Source organism: Muntiacus reevesi, chromosome 20 (genome assembly GCF_963930625.1).
Source record: "Muntiacus reevesi chromosome 20, mMunRee1.1, whole genome shotgun sequence".
Taxonomy (NCBI): Eukaryota; Metazoa; Chordata; class Mammalia; order Artiodactyla; family Cervidae; genus Muntiacus; species Muntiacus reevesi.
Genome location: NC_089268.1, coordinates 30,496,916 through 30,512,987, shown reverse-complemented (window position 1 = coordinate 30,512,987; position 16,072 = coordinate 30,496,916). Strand labels below are relative to the sequence as shown.

General features: G+C 36.8%; 1 protein-coding gene, 1 long non-coding RNA gene and 1 pseudogene across 2 annotated transcripts in view; 2 read left to right on the top strand and 1 right to left on the bottom strand.

The window, feature by feature from the left end:
• LOC136151537 (uncharacterized) overlaps positions 1 to 16,072 on the top strand; it is a 172,944-nt gene that overhangs the window by 149,416 nt on the left and 7,456 nt on the right. The gene's annotated exons all lie outside the window — the stretch shown is intronic.
• On the top strand, positions 591 to 1,535 carry LOC136151814 (olfactory receptor 2H2-like). The gene has a single exon (XM_065913242.1). The coding sequence runs from the start codon at positions 591 to 593 to the stop codon at positions 1,533 to 1,535; it is 945 nt and encodes a 314-aa protein (XP_065769314.1).
• Positions 8,696 to 9,639, bottom strand: LOC136151811 (olfactory receptor 2W1-like; annotated as a pseudogene).

Here is a 16,072-nt window from a genome sequence, read left to right as displayed (position 1 = left end):
ATCTGAGGAAGGATTCAAGCTCAGAAATCAAGAGAGTGTTGGGAAGGCTGAATGAGGAAGAGAAAGAGAGAAAGAGGAATGAAGATTGAGGGATGGGAGCAAGGTATTCATACAAATTGCAATACAAGGACACAGAGAAATAAGAGCACAAAATGAATAAAGAAGATGAAAGAGAAAGTGATTCAATGTTAAGGTGTATCAAAACTTTATGATAAATGTTATAAACATATGATCTTTGAGAGGAAAGATGAAATGATATAATATTTAATAAAGTCAATTTTACTAATACATATATTTAATATTTATTTTGTGTACTGTTTCTAATGCAGAGTTATAAAAATGCAACATATGAAGAAGATGTAAAGGAAGAAGAAAAAAATAGAGTGATGAGTATCAAAGATTAAAACAGATCACTAAATCCTGTATTGTTTTCCCAAAATAAGGATTCAAAAATCTCATTCTTGAGTAAAAAAGAATCAAATAATTCATATTGCCCCTCCTCCTGTTTCTGTACTGGAACCCCACAGGGTTCCAGTCTTTAAGCAACTACTTTTGAACCATTCCCTGAAGAGACAATTGCTTTAGAAGCTATGTTCACAATTTGCAATGACAGCCACAGTGATTTCATCCTTCTGGGCTTCTCTGACAAGCCATATTTGGAGAGAATACTCTTTTCGGTAATTCTGATCTCTTATTGCTTGACTATTACAGGAAATATGGTCATAATTCTTGTTTCTTTGAAGGATCCAAAACTCCACATCCCGATGTATTACTTTCTTTCCAACCTATCTCTGCTAGATCTCTGTTTCACCAGCAGCTGTGTTCCACAGATGTTGATTAATTTCTGGGGTCCAGAAAAGACCATCAGCTACACTGGCTGCGCCATTCAACTCTATGTCTTCTTGTGGCTTGGGACCACTGAATGTGTCCTGCTTGTCATCATGGCTATGGACCGCTATGTGGCAGTGTGTCATCCACAGCAATATACCACTATCATGCACCCAAAACTTTGTCTGCAGCTGGCCGTCCTAGCATGGGGGACTGGCCTGATTCAGTCTCTGATTCAGTCTCCTGCTACCCTCCGGTTACCTTTCTGCTCCCACCAGAGGGTGGATGACATAGTGTGTGAAGTCCCAGCCCTCATTCAGGTCTCCAGTGCAGACACCATCGACATTGAAATCCAGATACTCATAGCTGGTATTATTCTCCTGGTGGTGCCCTTGATTATTATCCTTTCCTCTTACATTGCTATTGCTAAAGCTGTGCTGAGAGTAAAATCAACTGCAGGGAAGAAGAAAGCATTTGGCACCTGCTCTTCTCATCTTCTTGTAGTCTCCCTCTTCTATGGCACTGTCACAGCTGTCTATCTTCAACCCAAGAGTCGCTACACTCATGAACAGAGTAAGTTTCTCACTCTTTTCTACACTGTTGTAACCCCAACACTTAACCCACTCATCTATACTCTAAGGAACAAGGAGGTAAAGGGGGCACTAATAAGGCTGGGGAGGAGGATCTGGAATATTCAGAATAACTAAAGATGTTGACATATGTTGGATGTTTTCTTAACCTGAGAAAGAAAATAACTTTATCATAGAAAGCTGAAGATATACCTCCCAACTTTAGAGTAGTAGAGAAGGAGCTGCATTTTGTTCAAGCTGAGATTTCAGTCCTATTCATCAATCACTGATTAAGCCTTATTTGCTTCATGGTGCTGATTTAGGCACAGTATATGGTAGAAATGAATATATTTATTAGTCATATTTAAGAGCACATAATATAGTTGAATTGGGGCAACAAAAGAAACACAAACTTGCAAAATAAAAGACTAAATATAACATTTCATGCCTTTCCATTATTTCTCTTTCCTTTGTTCTATTTTCCTCCACTATAGTGTTTCTATTTCCCAACTATTACTTCCATCTAAACACCTAGTCCTGACAAGGCTCCTAACATTTTTAGAGAGTATTCAAGAAATACTTAGGTAATCTAATCAGTGGTTCTAGTTCTGAGTTACTTCTGCCTTCTTCCCTCAGTCTGTCCTTTGTTGATGTGTGATGTGCCTAGAAATCCCCAGTTCACCAGTGTTTGCCAAGCAGAGGTCAGTACTTACTGCTGTCTGGTGCTGCTGCTCTACAAACCTGTAGCCAAGTTTCTTAGTTTGAGACCCAATATTCTGGGCCTCCAATGATAAGAATTGACTTCATTTTTCCTCATTTTGAGTCTCTGTCATAATGCAATGGCTTTCTTTTTATCAAATCCAATTCTTATTCATTCTTTTTTTTTTTTTTACTAGTCATCTATTTTGTACTAGATTCTAGGTATATAATGGTAGATAAGTCCCTTGTGTCTCAGCTGGTAAAAAATCCACCTACAATGTGGGAGACCTGGGTTCGATCCCTGGATTGGGAATATCCTCTGGAGAAAGGAAAGGCTACCCACTCCAGTATTCTGGCCTGGAGAATTTCATGAACTGTATAGTCCATGGGACTGCAAAGAGTCAGACACGACTGAGCAACTTTCACTTTTCAAGACACAAAAAATCATCAACATCATGGAGCTTATTGTCCAAAGCTGTATAGAGATATTAACCAAAATATTTTTAATTTATCATCTTAATGGAGAGAGACTTACTCTTCAACTCCTGCCTTGGTCTGATTACCATGCCTCATGCCTTTTGACTTTTGAATATTATTCACCAAAATTTATTTATTGATGTTTTTTATCTACCACTTACAAGTGTTCACTACTCTAGTTTGTTTCACTGAAATCAAGGGTATAAACTGTTGATTCTCCTGTAAGACAATCAACTATACCTCCCATCTGCTGATGCCTATTGCATGTAAAGATGGAATTACTATGAGGCCCTATTCCATCCCATTTTCCTATACTGATGAACTGTATTACTTGTTTCTGATTTGGAGATTTCATATCAAATTTTTTAAGGGATGAATTCTTATCCACGATCTTAAAAAAGTATTGCTACTCAAACCGACACTAAACTGGTAAGAAATAACAATACATTTCTCACTGTTGATAAGAGAACAATGGTTATATAAGCATTTGCTATCTTTCCACTCTATTCAAAGATTAAAGGAAGTAAATGGGAAGGAATCTAAAAGGACAGAGGTTGTTTTGTGATATTTTGCTTTAAGATAGTAAAGCTGGAGCAGCTCTAGGGAATGTTGAGGTTTATGGTGTGGACATAGTAATGAGTACCTGAAATGAAAAGTGGTATCTACCTTGGAGATGCAAACAGGGATGCCGGCATATTCAAAAGTTCATCTTACTTTTGACATAGGCTGCAATGATACCAGGTCTTTTAATAAGTAAAAAGTTGTGCATCTGATGCCAAAATGTAAATGCATGTGGAGAGAGGTCATGATACCAGTAAATGACAGCAGTATGAAGGGAAGAAGGTACACGGTTCCTCAGGCTTTAGAATTCATAGATTCACATGGTGTACTAGTTAAAAATTAAAGTACTTGTGTTTCATACTCAGAATTTCTGATTTAAAGCATTTGATTGTGCCCTGGGATGGGCATTTAAAATAACACCATGGGTGATTCTGATGCAGGCTGTTTAGGACCACACTGTGGAAAGTTCTAGTCTAGATAGTTGCTCAGCCAAAATGACACGAGCTTCAAATGAATCCATGTACTTTAACTATGGTGAAACAGACCACCATCCCAGGTGGGATGCATGAGACAGGTGCTCGGGCCAGGTGGGACCCAGGGGAATCGGGTGGGAGGGAGGGGGGAGGGGGGATCGGGATGGGGAATACATGTAACTCCATGGCTGATTCATGTCAATGTATAACAAAACCCACTGCAATGTTGCGAAGTAATTAGCCTCCAACTAATAAAAATAATTGAAAAAAAAAGAAGTGAAAAAAAATTAAAAAAATAAAAATAGGAGCAAAGGGAAAAATGATCTAGAAATATAATAAAGCCAATAGCTCAAATCCCACTTTCTGAAGTAGTGAGTGTAGGATTATTTTCTCATAAGGGAGTTGTGGTTGAAATACTGTCTTCAAGAGAGGGTCTTAATTCAGTTAACACTAAGAGGTATAGAAAATGTTAAGTAAATTATTTGAGGATACAGGTGAATTATTAATTATGGGAGAGGAGATCCCAATGGTACATTGGAAGGTTATAGGAAGGATAAGTGCAGATGGGTGGAAACAAAAGGGATTCTACTATGGGTCTAATAGCATGGGGAAATGTTTGTTGTGTTCAGTGGCTCAGTTATGTCTGACTGTTTGTGTCCACATGGACTGAAACATGCCAGAATTCCCTGTCCTTCACCATGTCCCAGAACTTGCCCTAACTCATGTCCATTGAGTCAGTGATGCCATCCAACCACCCAATCCTTTGTCGTCCTCTTCTTCTCCTGCCTTCAATCTTTCCCAGCATCGGGGGCTTTTCTAATGAGTCAGCTCTTAATATCAGGTGGCCAAATTATTGGAGCTTCAGCTTCAGCATCAGTCCTTTCAATAAATATTCAGGATTGATTTCCTTTAGGATTTACTGGTTTGATCTCCTTGCAGTCAAAGTTACTCTCAAGGGTCTTCTCCAACACCACAACTCAAAAGCATCAATTCTTTTGTGTTCACCTTCTTTATGGTACACTCTAACATCCACATATGACTACTGGAAAAACCATAGCTTTGACTATACAGGTCTTTGTTTGCAAAGTAATGTCTCTGCTTTTTAATATGCTGGCCAAAATACATTCACCTTTTGGGAGATGACTGAAGAAACAGTGATGAGAGGCACTGTGGACTTAGCTATGTCCTTACTTAGTAGTTGACATGATTTTTTTTCCCACCCTAACCACAAATTTTTATGGAATGAATATTGAGAGCCAAGCACTGTTATAAAACCATAAATAAGTCATAAAATATTGACTCCTTCATAGACATTCTAGATGATAGTCAATGTTTCCTGGGATAAGTGACTAATTCAGGAAAAGTCTGACTATATCATGCATTCAGGCATTCTATTACTTTTAAATCTCTAGAATGGGGTGGGGCAACACCTGAAATTTAGTGTCATTTTCCGGCACATGTGTTGTATATCGTGGCAGATTGAAACTTCTGATGGTTTCAAGGTAAGTTCTGTGTATATATTGGTCTGTAATCCATCCAAGTTCCTGAACATAAGACCTGCTAGAAGACAGGAATACATGTTCACCAGTATAAAACCCATGATCAGCGGTATGTGCATTTATTTACCTATGTGTTTGCATGTCTGCCTTTCCTGTGTGTAGCCACAGAAAAGGAATCATATGTGAAAAAATAACACTTAAAATGTGGCTATTATAAAAGTTATAAAACTTATCCCTTTTCAGGTGGACAGTGGGAGAATTCAGTAAGAGCAGTATTTGAAAGAGCAAATAAGAACAATAAAAGCAAAAATCACTAATCATCAGAGAAACATTTATGAGTGTAGAATCCACAGAATTTAAAAATTGGGCTTAAATTTACCTTTTGTATTCTTTTCTTTCTTACCAAGATAACCTATACTTTAGCAGTGACATTATTATTCTACAAAAACACTCAAATGCCTATTCCATCTGCCTTTGAATGTTATTGGATTTTTGTGTATGTTAATATATTATTCATACTTAAAACCAGATGCAACTGTTAAAATGTATTATGCCCTTCTCAATACACTTTATTCTTTTATTAATGTACTGCCTAGATATTTTGTAAAAATTCACATGTTTCTGTGATGCTAGCCTTAGGATAGAATCATCTTACTCATACTGTGTGGTCGGTGCTAAAATGCTGCAGCCTATTGATTAAGTTGTTGAATTGAATGATAAGGAAAATCCTTAAAGAATGAAACATGAGTTCATAGAATAGGAATGATGAATGAAGTTTTTTTTTTAATTTTCATTCATTTTTTAAATTGAAATATAGTCAATTTACACTGTTGTGTTAGTTTCAGTTATACAGCCGCATGAACGACTGAACTGAAATAAACCTATATTATAATAACCTAGAACACACATACCACAGCTTCTTTATCTACTTTTCTGTCAATGGATATTTAGGTTGCTTCCATGTCTTCAGTTCAGTTGCTCAGTTGTGTCCGACTCTTTGTGACCCCATGGACTGCAGCACACCAGGCTTCCCTGTCCATCACCAACTCCCGGAGCTTACTCAAATTCATGTCCCTTGAGTTGGTGATGCCATCCAACCATCTCATCCTCTGTCATCCCCTTCACCTCCTGCCTTCAATCATTCCCAGAATCAGGGTCTTCTCAAATGAGTCAGTTCTTTGCATCAGGTGGCCAAAGTATTGGAGTTTCAACTTCAGCATCAGTCCTTCCAATGAATATTCAGTACTGATTTCCTTTAGGATGGATTGGTTGGATCTCCTTGCAGTCCAAGGGACTCTCAAGTCTTTTCCAACACCACAGTTCAGAAGCATCAATTCTTTGGCTCTCAGTTTTCTTTATAGTCCAACTCTCACATCCATACATGACTACTGGAAAAATCAAAGCTTTGACCAGATGGACCTTTTTTGCAAAGTAAAGCCTCTGCTTTTTAATATGCTGTCTAGGTTGGTCATAACTTTCCTTCCAAGGAGCAGTGTGTTTTAATTTCATGGATTCAGTCACCATCTGCAGTGATTTTGGAGCACCAAAAAATAAAATCTGCCACTGTTTCCACTGTTTCCCCATCTATTTGCCATGAAATATTGGGACCAGATGCCATGATCTTAGTTTTCTGAATGTTGAGTTGTAAGCCAATTTTTTCACTATCCTCTTTCACTTTCATCAAGAGGCTCCTTAGTTCTTCTTCACTTTCTGCCATAAGGGTGATGTCATATGAATTTCTGAGGTTATTGATATTTCTCCCAGCAATCTTGACTCCAGCTTGTGATTAATCCAGTCCAGCATTTCTGATGATGTACTCTGCATATAAGTTAATTAAGCAGGGTGACAATATACAGCCTTGATGTACTCCTTTCCCAATTTGGAACCAGTCTGTTGGTTCATGTCCAGTTCTAACTGTTGCTGCTTGACCTGCATACAGATTTCTCGGGAGGCAGGTCAGGTGGTCTGGTATTTCCACCTGCTTAAGAATTTTCCAGAGTTTGTTGTGATCCACACAGTCAAAGGCTTTGGTATAGTCAATAAAGCAGAAGTAGATATTTTTTCTGAAACTCTCTAGCTTTTTCGATGATCCAATGGATGTTGACAATTTGATCTCTGGTTCCTCTGCCTTTTCTAAATCCAACTTGAACATCTAGAAGCTACGTATGGTTCCATGTCTTGGCTATTTTAACTTGTGCTGCTATGAGCATTGGGGTGCATATATCTTCTTAAATTAAAGTTTTCTCTCATGCCCAGGAATGGAATTTCAAGATTATATAGTAACTCTATCTTTAGTTTTTATTTTTTTTTCCATTTATTTTTATTAGCTGGAGACTAATTACTTTACAATATTGTAGTGGGTTTTGCCATACATTGACATGAATTAACCATGGATTTACATGTATTCCCCATCCCGATCCCCCCTCCTACCTCCCTCCCTACCCCATCCCTCTGGGTCTTCCCAGTGCACCAGCCCCGAGCACTTGTCTCATGCATCCAACTTGGGCTGGTGATCTGTTTCACCCTTGATAATATACATGTTTCGATGCTGTTCTCTCAAAACATCCCACCCTCGCCTTCTCCCACAGAGTCCAAAAGTCTGTTCTAATGAGATGGATGAAACTGGAGCCCATTATACAGAGTGAAGTAATCTAGAAAGATAAAGACCAATACAGTATACGAATGCATATATATGGAATTTAGAAAGATGGTAACGATAACCCTATATGCAAAACAGAAAAAAAAGACACAGATGTATCTTTAGTTTTTAAAGGAACCTCCATACTGATATCCATAGTGGCTGCTCCAACTAACATTCCCACCAACAGCGTAGGAGGGTTCCTTTTTCTCTACAGCATCTCCAGCATTTATTATCTGTAGACTTTTTTTTTCATTTATTTTTATTAGTTGGAGTCTAATTACTTTACAATATTGTAGTGGTTTTTGTCATACATTGACATGAATCAGCCATGGATTTACATGTATTCCCCATCCCGATACCCCCTCCCACCTCCCTCTCTACCTGATCCCTCTGGGTCTTCCCAGTGCACCAGGCCCGAGCACTTATCTCATGCATCCAACCTGGGCTGGTGATCTGTTTCACCCTAGATGATATACATGTTTCGATGCTGTTCTCTCGAAACATCCCACCTTCACCTTCTCCCACAGAGTCCAAAAGTCTGTTGTGTACATCTGTGTCTCTTTTTCTGTTTTGCATAAAGGGTTATCATTATCATCTTTCTAACCCAATGTTCATCACAGTACTGTTTATATTATCTGTAGACTTTTAAATGATGGCCATTCTGACTGTTGTGAGGTGATACCTCACTGTAATTTTGATTTGGATTTCTCTAATGATTGGTGATATTGAGCATCTTTTCTTGTGCCTGTTGGCCATTAGTTAGTGACTTTGAAAGGCACTTTTAGCTGAGAATCAACTTGGCATTTAGGATATTGACATTAAAATATAAGCACATTTTTCTAGGTACTGTTTTCACTTTTAGGTAAAGGCTGCTACTAAAATAATTTTACAATAACTAAAGGTTACACGGGGCCAATTTCTTTATTGGAAATGTCTTGTGAAAAGATGTTAGTGTCTTACTGTTTCTCCAGAAAGTTTTTCTTTTCTTATCAGCCTCTTCATGGCCCCCTTGAACTCCTTATTCCTTAGTGTATAGATCAGTGGGTTCAAGCTGGTAGTAACAATGGAATAAAAGATACTGAGTAGTTTACCCTCATCCTGAGATGGACTGTTTCCTGGTTGGATGTACATGTAGATAACAGTCCCATAGAAGATGGATACCACAATGAGATGGGAAGAACAGGTCCCAAATGCTTTTCGTCTCCCAGCTGCAGACTTGATCTTGAGCACAGCTACAGCAATGAAGCCATAAGAAACCAGAATGAGAAGTGGTGGGAGGAAAATAAAAAAAAAAACACAATGGAAATAAGATTTCTTCCATGACTGTGGTGTCCACACATGCAATATTGACCATTGCAGATATCTCACAGAAATAGTGATCCAGGTGGTGGTTTTCACATCGAGGAAGACTCATAGCATAGGGCGAGAGTATCACACAATTAATGATACCAATTATCCAGGTCATGGTCACTAGGCCTTGACAGAGGGTTCGTTATGGTCATATAGTGCAGAGGCTTGCAGACAGCACTGAACCTGTCATAAGACATCACAGTCAGAAGCATGCATTCAACTGAGCAGAGAACCATATCAGTGAAAAGTTGGAAAGCACAGCCACCAAAGGTAATTCTCTTGTCTTTGCCCCAGATATTGACCAACATCTGAGGGACAATGTTTGTGGTATAGCAGAGATCCAAAATGGCCAATCTTCTAAGGAAGTAGTACTTGGGAGTTTGGAGATGGTCATCGAGAAAAGATAGCAGGATGATGGCCATATTTCCCATCAGGGCAATGATGTAGAAGGAAAATACAACCCAAGAGATAATCATCTCCATCTGAGGCTGGCCTGTGAATGCAAGGAGCATAAACCCACCAAAGTAGCTGTCATTGATCATTCTTTTTCTTTTTTCTTAAAAGCAATTCTGAAGTAGAATAATCAATATAGTAGAAATCATATGGGTATATTCAGAAACTTCACTATCAGATTCAAATCAGGATTATATGAATGATATTGATAACAGCTTTATTATCAAACACATAAATGTATTTTTTCAGTGGTACAAATAAAATAAAATTTAAGGTATGATAGTTAAATGATAGATCATTATATAAATTTTTGAATATCAAATGAAATGTCCAAATGTAGATTATAATGGAGAAATTGACAAAACCTAGAAATCTACATCAATGACTGGAGTGTATAAAAGGGAACTTTGCTCACTTTCATGTCATTTAATGTGATTCTTCACTGGAAGAATTTTCTCTGTGCCCACAATATAGCATAGCAGTTCATGCCAGACGATGAAGAATTTAAATCAGTAATTTTGTTTTATCTTTTAAAATATAATTATTTTTATATAGATTCCATTAAGAAACAAGGTCATTAGTATTAAATAAAGCAATAATTTCTGATTCTGTCTGATTTTAACATCTATATTTTAATTTTTTTTCAGTTTTATTGAGATATAATTGACATAGAGCATTGTATAAGTTTAAGTTGTACAACATAATGATATATCACGAAATGATGACCACAGTAAGTTTAGTGTACAACAAAAGAAATTAAAAGTATTTTTTCTTGTCCTGAGAACTCTGAGGATTTACTCTCATAACAACTTTAATATATAACATACAGCAATATTAATTATATTAATCCTGTTTTGCATTACATCCCTGTAACTTCTTTATCTTATAATTGGAAATGTGTACATTTTGACCACTTTTATTCAATTCTCTCCTCCCCTATCAGTTCAGTTCGGTTTAGTCATTCAGTTGTGTCTGACTCTTTGCGACCCCATACCCTGCCCCTAATAACAACAAATCTGATCTCTGTTTCTATGAGTTTGTTGTTGAAGTATAATTGAACTATAACACTGAATGAATTCCTGATGCACAGCATATTTCTATACATTTCAGAATGATCACCACAGTAAATCTATGTACCATCTATCATCATATGAAGCTATTACACAGCTATTAACTACAGGCTTCACACTGTACATTTTATACCCATGATGCATTTATTTTGTAACTGTAAATTTGTGCCTTAATTTCCCTCAGCTACTTTTTCCTCCCTCCAACCCCCTCCCATCTGGCAACTACCTATTTGTTCTCTGTATTTAGGATGCTATTTCTGTTCAGTCATGTCTGTACATTTGTACTATTTTTTAGATTCCACATGTCAGTGAAATCACACTGTCTCTCTCTATCTGACTTGTTTCACTTCTCATAATACCCTCTAGGCCCATCTATGTTGTCACAAATGGCAATATTTCATTCTTTGTCTAAGTAATAGTCCATTGTATATATATTCCACATCTTATTTATCTCTCCATCTACTGATGGGCATGTAGGTTGATTCCCTGTCTTGGCTATTGTAAATTAATCTGCAAATGAACATAAGGGTGCATATATCTTTTTTGGGGGGCGGGGTGGTTGGAGGTACTTCTTTATTTTTTAATTTTTAAATTAAATTTTATTGTATTTCCAATGTTGTATTAGTTTCTACTGTACAGCAAAGTGAATCAGTTTTACATATATCTTTTTGAATTAGTGATTTTTTTCCTTTGGATAAATATCCAGGAGTGGAATTTCAGTTCTATTTATTTTCTGAGACAGTGTTTTGTTCTAGAATCTTTTTTTTTTTTTTAATTTAAACATTCTGTTTTTAAGTTTTTGAGGAACCTCCATATGTTTTCCACTGTGGCTAAATCGATATACATTCCCACCAACAGTGCATGAGGGTTCCCTTTTTTCCACATTCTCACCAACATTTGTTATTTGTTGTCCATTTGATAATAGCCATTTTGATAGGTGTGAGGAGATATCTCATTGTGGTTTTGATTTGCCTCTATCTGATGGCTAGTGGTTTTGAGCCTCTTTTGAGTGTAAGTCATCTGTATGGAGTTTTTTGGAAAATATCTATTTAGGTTCTCTGCCCATTTTTTAAATCAGATTTTTTGAGTTATGCTTTCTTTGTATATTTTGAATATTAGCTTCTTGTCAGATATATTGTTTGCAAATATTTTCTCCCATTCAGTAGGCAGTCTTTTTTGTTGTCGATAGTTTCCTTTGCTGTGGAAAGGATTTTTTTGTTTGATGTAGTCCCCTCTTAAAAATTTTGCCTTCATTTCCCTTGCTTGAAGAGATATAGCAAAAAGAATTAAAATTTTCCATCTCCAGAAATATGGATGGACTTGGAGGGCATTATTTTATATGAAATAAGTCAGACAGAGAAAGGCAAATATTTTATGACATCACTTATGTGAGGGACCTAGAAAACACAAAAACTAGTGACTGTAGCAAAAAGGCAGATCACAGATACAGAGAGCAAACAAGTAGTTATCAGTGAGGAGAGGAAAGTGGAAAGTACAACATAGGCCTAGGGATGAAAAGGGTTTTTATGGGATTTTATGGAATGATGTATGTGAAACTTATGAAAACTGTAAAGTACTACAAAATTTAAAGAAACTTTCTTTTAATTAAAAGAATCTAGGTATACTAGTAAGATATAATGCGTGTAAAAAGAAACCATAACCATTATTCCTAGAGGGATAAACTAATATGCCAACAATGATGAAGTTAAATATAGTAAATTTAAGAATAAATTCTCTTCCATAAAACTGTTTGCTTGTCCTAAAATAGAGGTAATGCATTTATGTAATTTTTAAAAGAGAAAAGAGTACTAATAACTACATGTGACAATCACTAGGTTTTCATTTTCTACAGAGAAATTCAATTTCTTTAGCCTTTGAGAATTTACGTTTATATCCCACCGTGGAATTTCATATGACCACTTTCCTCACTTCAGAGAGTTTTATATCTCTGAAAATTGTTTTAAAAGAAAATGAAAATTTGGATATTAGTTAAAATCATTCATAGATTTGACAACTGATATTTTAATTTTTGTCTCTAAAATTAAGTTTTGTGAGTATCTTGGTGAGCAAAACCAAACTTTGCTCTTTGTTACAGTCTAGTAGTAGGTAAAGGCAATTATCAAATGATCACTTAGAAGGATAAATGCCACAGATGAGAGGTACATGGTGAGCAAGTAAATTTGTGGGTATTTGCCTAAATAGGGGAGACCACAAAAAGATCTTATAATAAATGATGAGGTCTGAGAAATTAGTAATTAGATACAGGTGGGTGGGAAGAATACTTTAGGTGGAAGCATTTGTTGTAGTTCCATTGCTCAGTTGTGTTCAAATCTTTGCGACCCCATGGTCTGCAGCATGCCAGGCATGGCAGGATAAGAATGCTCAAATGTTCTTTGCTTTAAGGAAAAATGTTCAGAGCAAGACAGAGGGCTGTATGGCTGGGAAATAAACATTTATGTTTAACTCATGATCAATGGAAAGCCACAGGTAATCTCTAGTGCAAGTAGGAAGAGTGGAAAGATCATATGTGTATTGAAATGATGACCTGGCTGTATTTCCTAAAGTGTGTTGCAGAGTTGGCAGGACTGCATAAAGACAGACTGGGTAATAAGGTAGGTCTAGATAAAACCCTAAAGACTCTTCCAGAAAATTACTAGAGCTAATCAATGAATATAGTAAAGCTGCAGGATATAAAATTAACACACAGAAATCCCTTGCATTCCTATACACTAACAATGAAAAATCAGAGAGAGAAATTAAGGAAACAATACCATTCACCATTGCAACAAAAAGAATAAAATACTTAGGAGTACATCTACCTAAAGAAACAAAAGACCTATACATAGAAAACTATAAAACACTGATGAAAGAAATCAAAGAGGACACAAACAGATGGAGAAACATACCATGTTCATGGATTGGAAGAATCAATATTGTCAAAATGGCTATTCTACCCAAAGCAAACCATAGATTCAATGCAATCCCTATCAAGCTACCAATGGTATTTTTCACAGAACTAGAACAAATAATTTCACAATTTGTTTGGAAATACAAAAAACCTCGAATAGCCAAAGTAATCTTGAGAAAGAAGAATGGAACCGGAGGAATCAACCTGCCTGACTTCAGACTCTACTACAAAGCCACAGTCATCAAGACAGTATGGTACTGGCACAAAGACAGAAATATAGATCAATGGAGCAGAATAGAAAGCCCAGAGATAAATCCACGAACCTATGGACAGCTTATCTTTGACAAAGGAGGCAAGGATATACAATGGAAAAAAGACAATCTCTTTAACAAGTGGTGCTGGGAAAACTGGTCAACCACTTGTAAAAGAATGAAACTAGAACACTTTCTAACACCATACACAAAAATAATCTCAAAATAGATTAAAGATCTAAATATAAGACCAGAAACTATAAAACCCCTAGAGGAGAACATAGGCAAAACACTCTCCGACATAAATCACAGCAAGATCTTCTATGACCCACCTCCCAGAATATTGGAAATAAAAGCAAAACTAAACAAATGGGACCTAATGAAAATTAAAAGCTTTTGTACTACAAAGGAAACTATAAGCAAGGTGAAAAGACAGCCCTCAGATTGGGAGAAAATAATAGCCAATGAAGAAACAGACAAAGGATTAATCTCAAAAATATACAAGCAACTCCTGAAGCTCAATTCCAGAAAAATAAACGACCCAATCAAAAAATGGGCCAAAGAACTAAACAGACATTTCTCCAAAGAAGGCATACAGATGGCTAACAAACACATGAAAAGATGCTCAACATCACTCATTATTAGAGAAATGCAAATCAAAACCACAATGAGGTACCATTACACGCCAGTCAGGATGGCTGCTATCCAAAAGTCTACAAGCAATAAATGCTGGAGAGGGTGTGGAGAAAAGGGAACCCTCTTACACTGTTGGTGGGAATGCAAACTGGTACAGCCACTATGGAAAACAGTGTGGAGATTTCTTAAAAAACTGGAAATAGAACTGCCATATGACCCAGCAATACCACTTCTGGGCATACACACCAAGGAAACTAGATCTGAAGGAGACACATGCACCCCAATGTTCATCACAGCACTGTTTATAATAGCCAGGACATGGAAGCAACCTAGATGCCCATCAGCAGATGAATGGATAAGGAAGCTGTGGTACATATACACTATGGAATATTACTCAGCCGTTAAAAAGAATTCATTTGAATCAGTTCTAATGAGATGGATGAAACTGGAGCCCGTTATACAGAGTGAAGTAAGCCAGAAAGATAAAGAACATTACAGCATACTAACACATATATATGGAATTTAGAAAGATGGTAACGATAACCCTATATGCAAAACAGAAAAAAGACACAGAAGTACAGAACAGACTTTTGAACTCTGTGGGAGAAGGTGAGTGTGGGATGTTTCGAAAGAACAGCATGTATATTATCTATGGTGAAACAGATCACCAGCCCAGGTGGGATGCATGAGACAAGTGCTTGGGCCTGGTGCACTAGGAAGACCCAGAGGAATTGGGTGGAGAGGGAGGTGGGAGGGGGGATCGGGATGGGGAATACATGTAAATCCATGGCTGATTCATGTCAATGTATGACAAAACCCACTGAAATGTTGTGAAATAATTAGCCTCCAACTAATAAAAAAAAATAAATTAAAAGAAAAAATCATTTAGTTGTAATTCTGCAACTTCAGCAAATAAAAAAAAAAAATAAAAGAAAGAAAAAAAAAAAAAAAGAGGATGGAACCAGGAGTGTGAAGATGGAAAAGAATGGAGGGGTGGGAAGTACAAAGGAGGAACGACTGATTTGTCTTGGTAATGGTTTTGATATGGAAAATTATGCAGAGGATGGTTTAAGATATGGCTAATGGTTTCTGATTTGCAAATTCACAACAAGTGAATCCATTTACTAAAATAGTGAGCTTTAGAAGAAGGCTTTGTGGTGGAAAGAGCAGGTGTTCAGCTTTTGATTGTGTTGAGTTGGAAATGTCTATCATATAGCAGTGGTACAAATTGGTTGCTAAAATAGTGAGCTTTAGAAGAAGGCTTTGTGGTGGAAAGAGCAGGTGTTCAGCTTTTGATTGTGTTGAGTTGGAAATGTCTATCATATAGCAGTGGTACAAATTGGTTGGGAAATTTTTTAAAAGGCACCTATACTGAGATATAATTGTATTCATTCATTCACGGCATCTTTACATGCTTATTGCTTTCTTTTTGTGCTAAACAAACATTTTAAACTCCATATGTTTAAACGTTTTCCCTTACCCGTTTATTTCACATGCTTATTATATATTCTGCTGTAGTCTGTACTTGGGTTTTTAGATAGTTTGTGCTACTGCTACCTTCTGTGCTCTAAGTATTCTGCTTTCATAACTGGATAAAGTCCAAACTTTTCAGTTATCATCTCCAGCCTCTTTTTGTGTGTTTTGTAACCTATTCTCT

Bases quoted from the DNA above. Each gene is read 5' to 3' on its own strand.
- LOC136151814 (XM_065913242.1), top strand. From the start codon at position 591: ATGTTCACAATTTGCAATGACAGCCACAGTGATTTCATCCTTCTGGGC.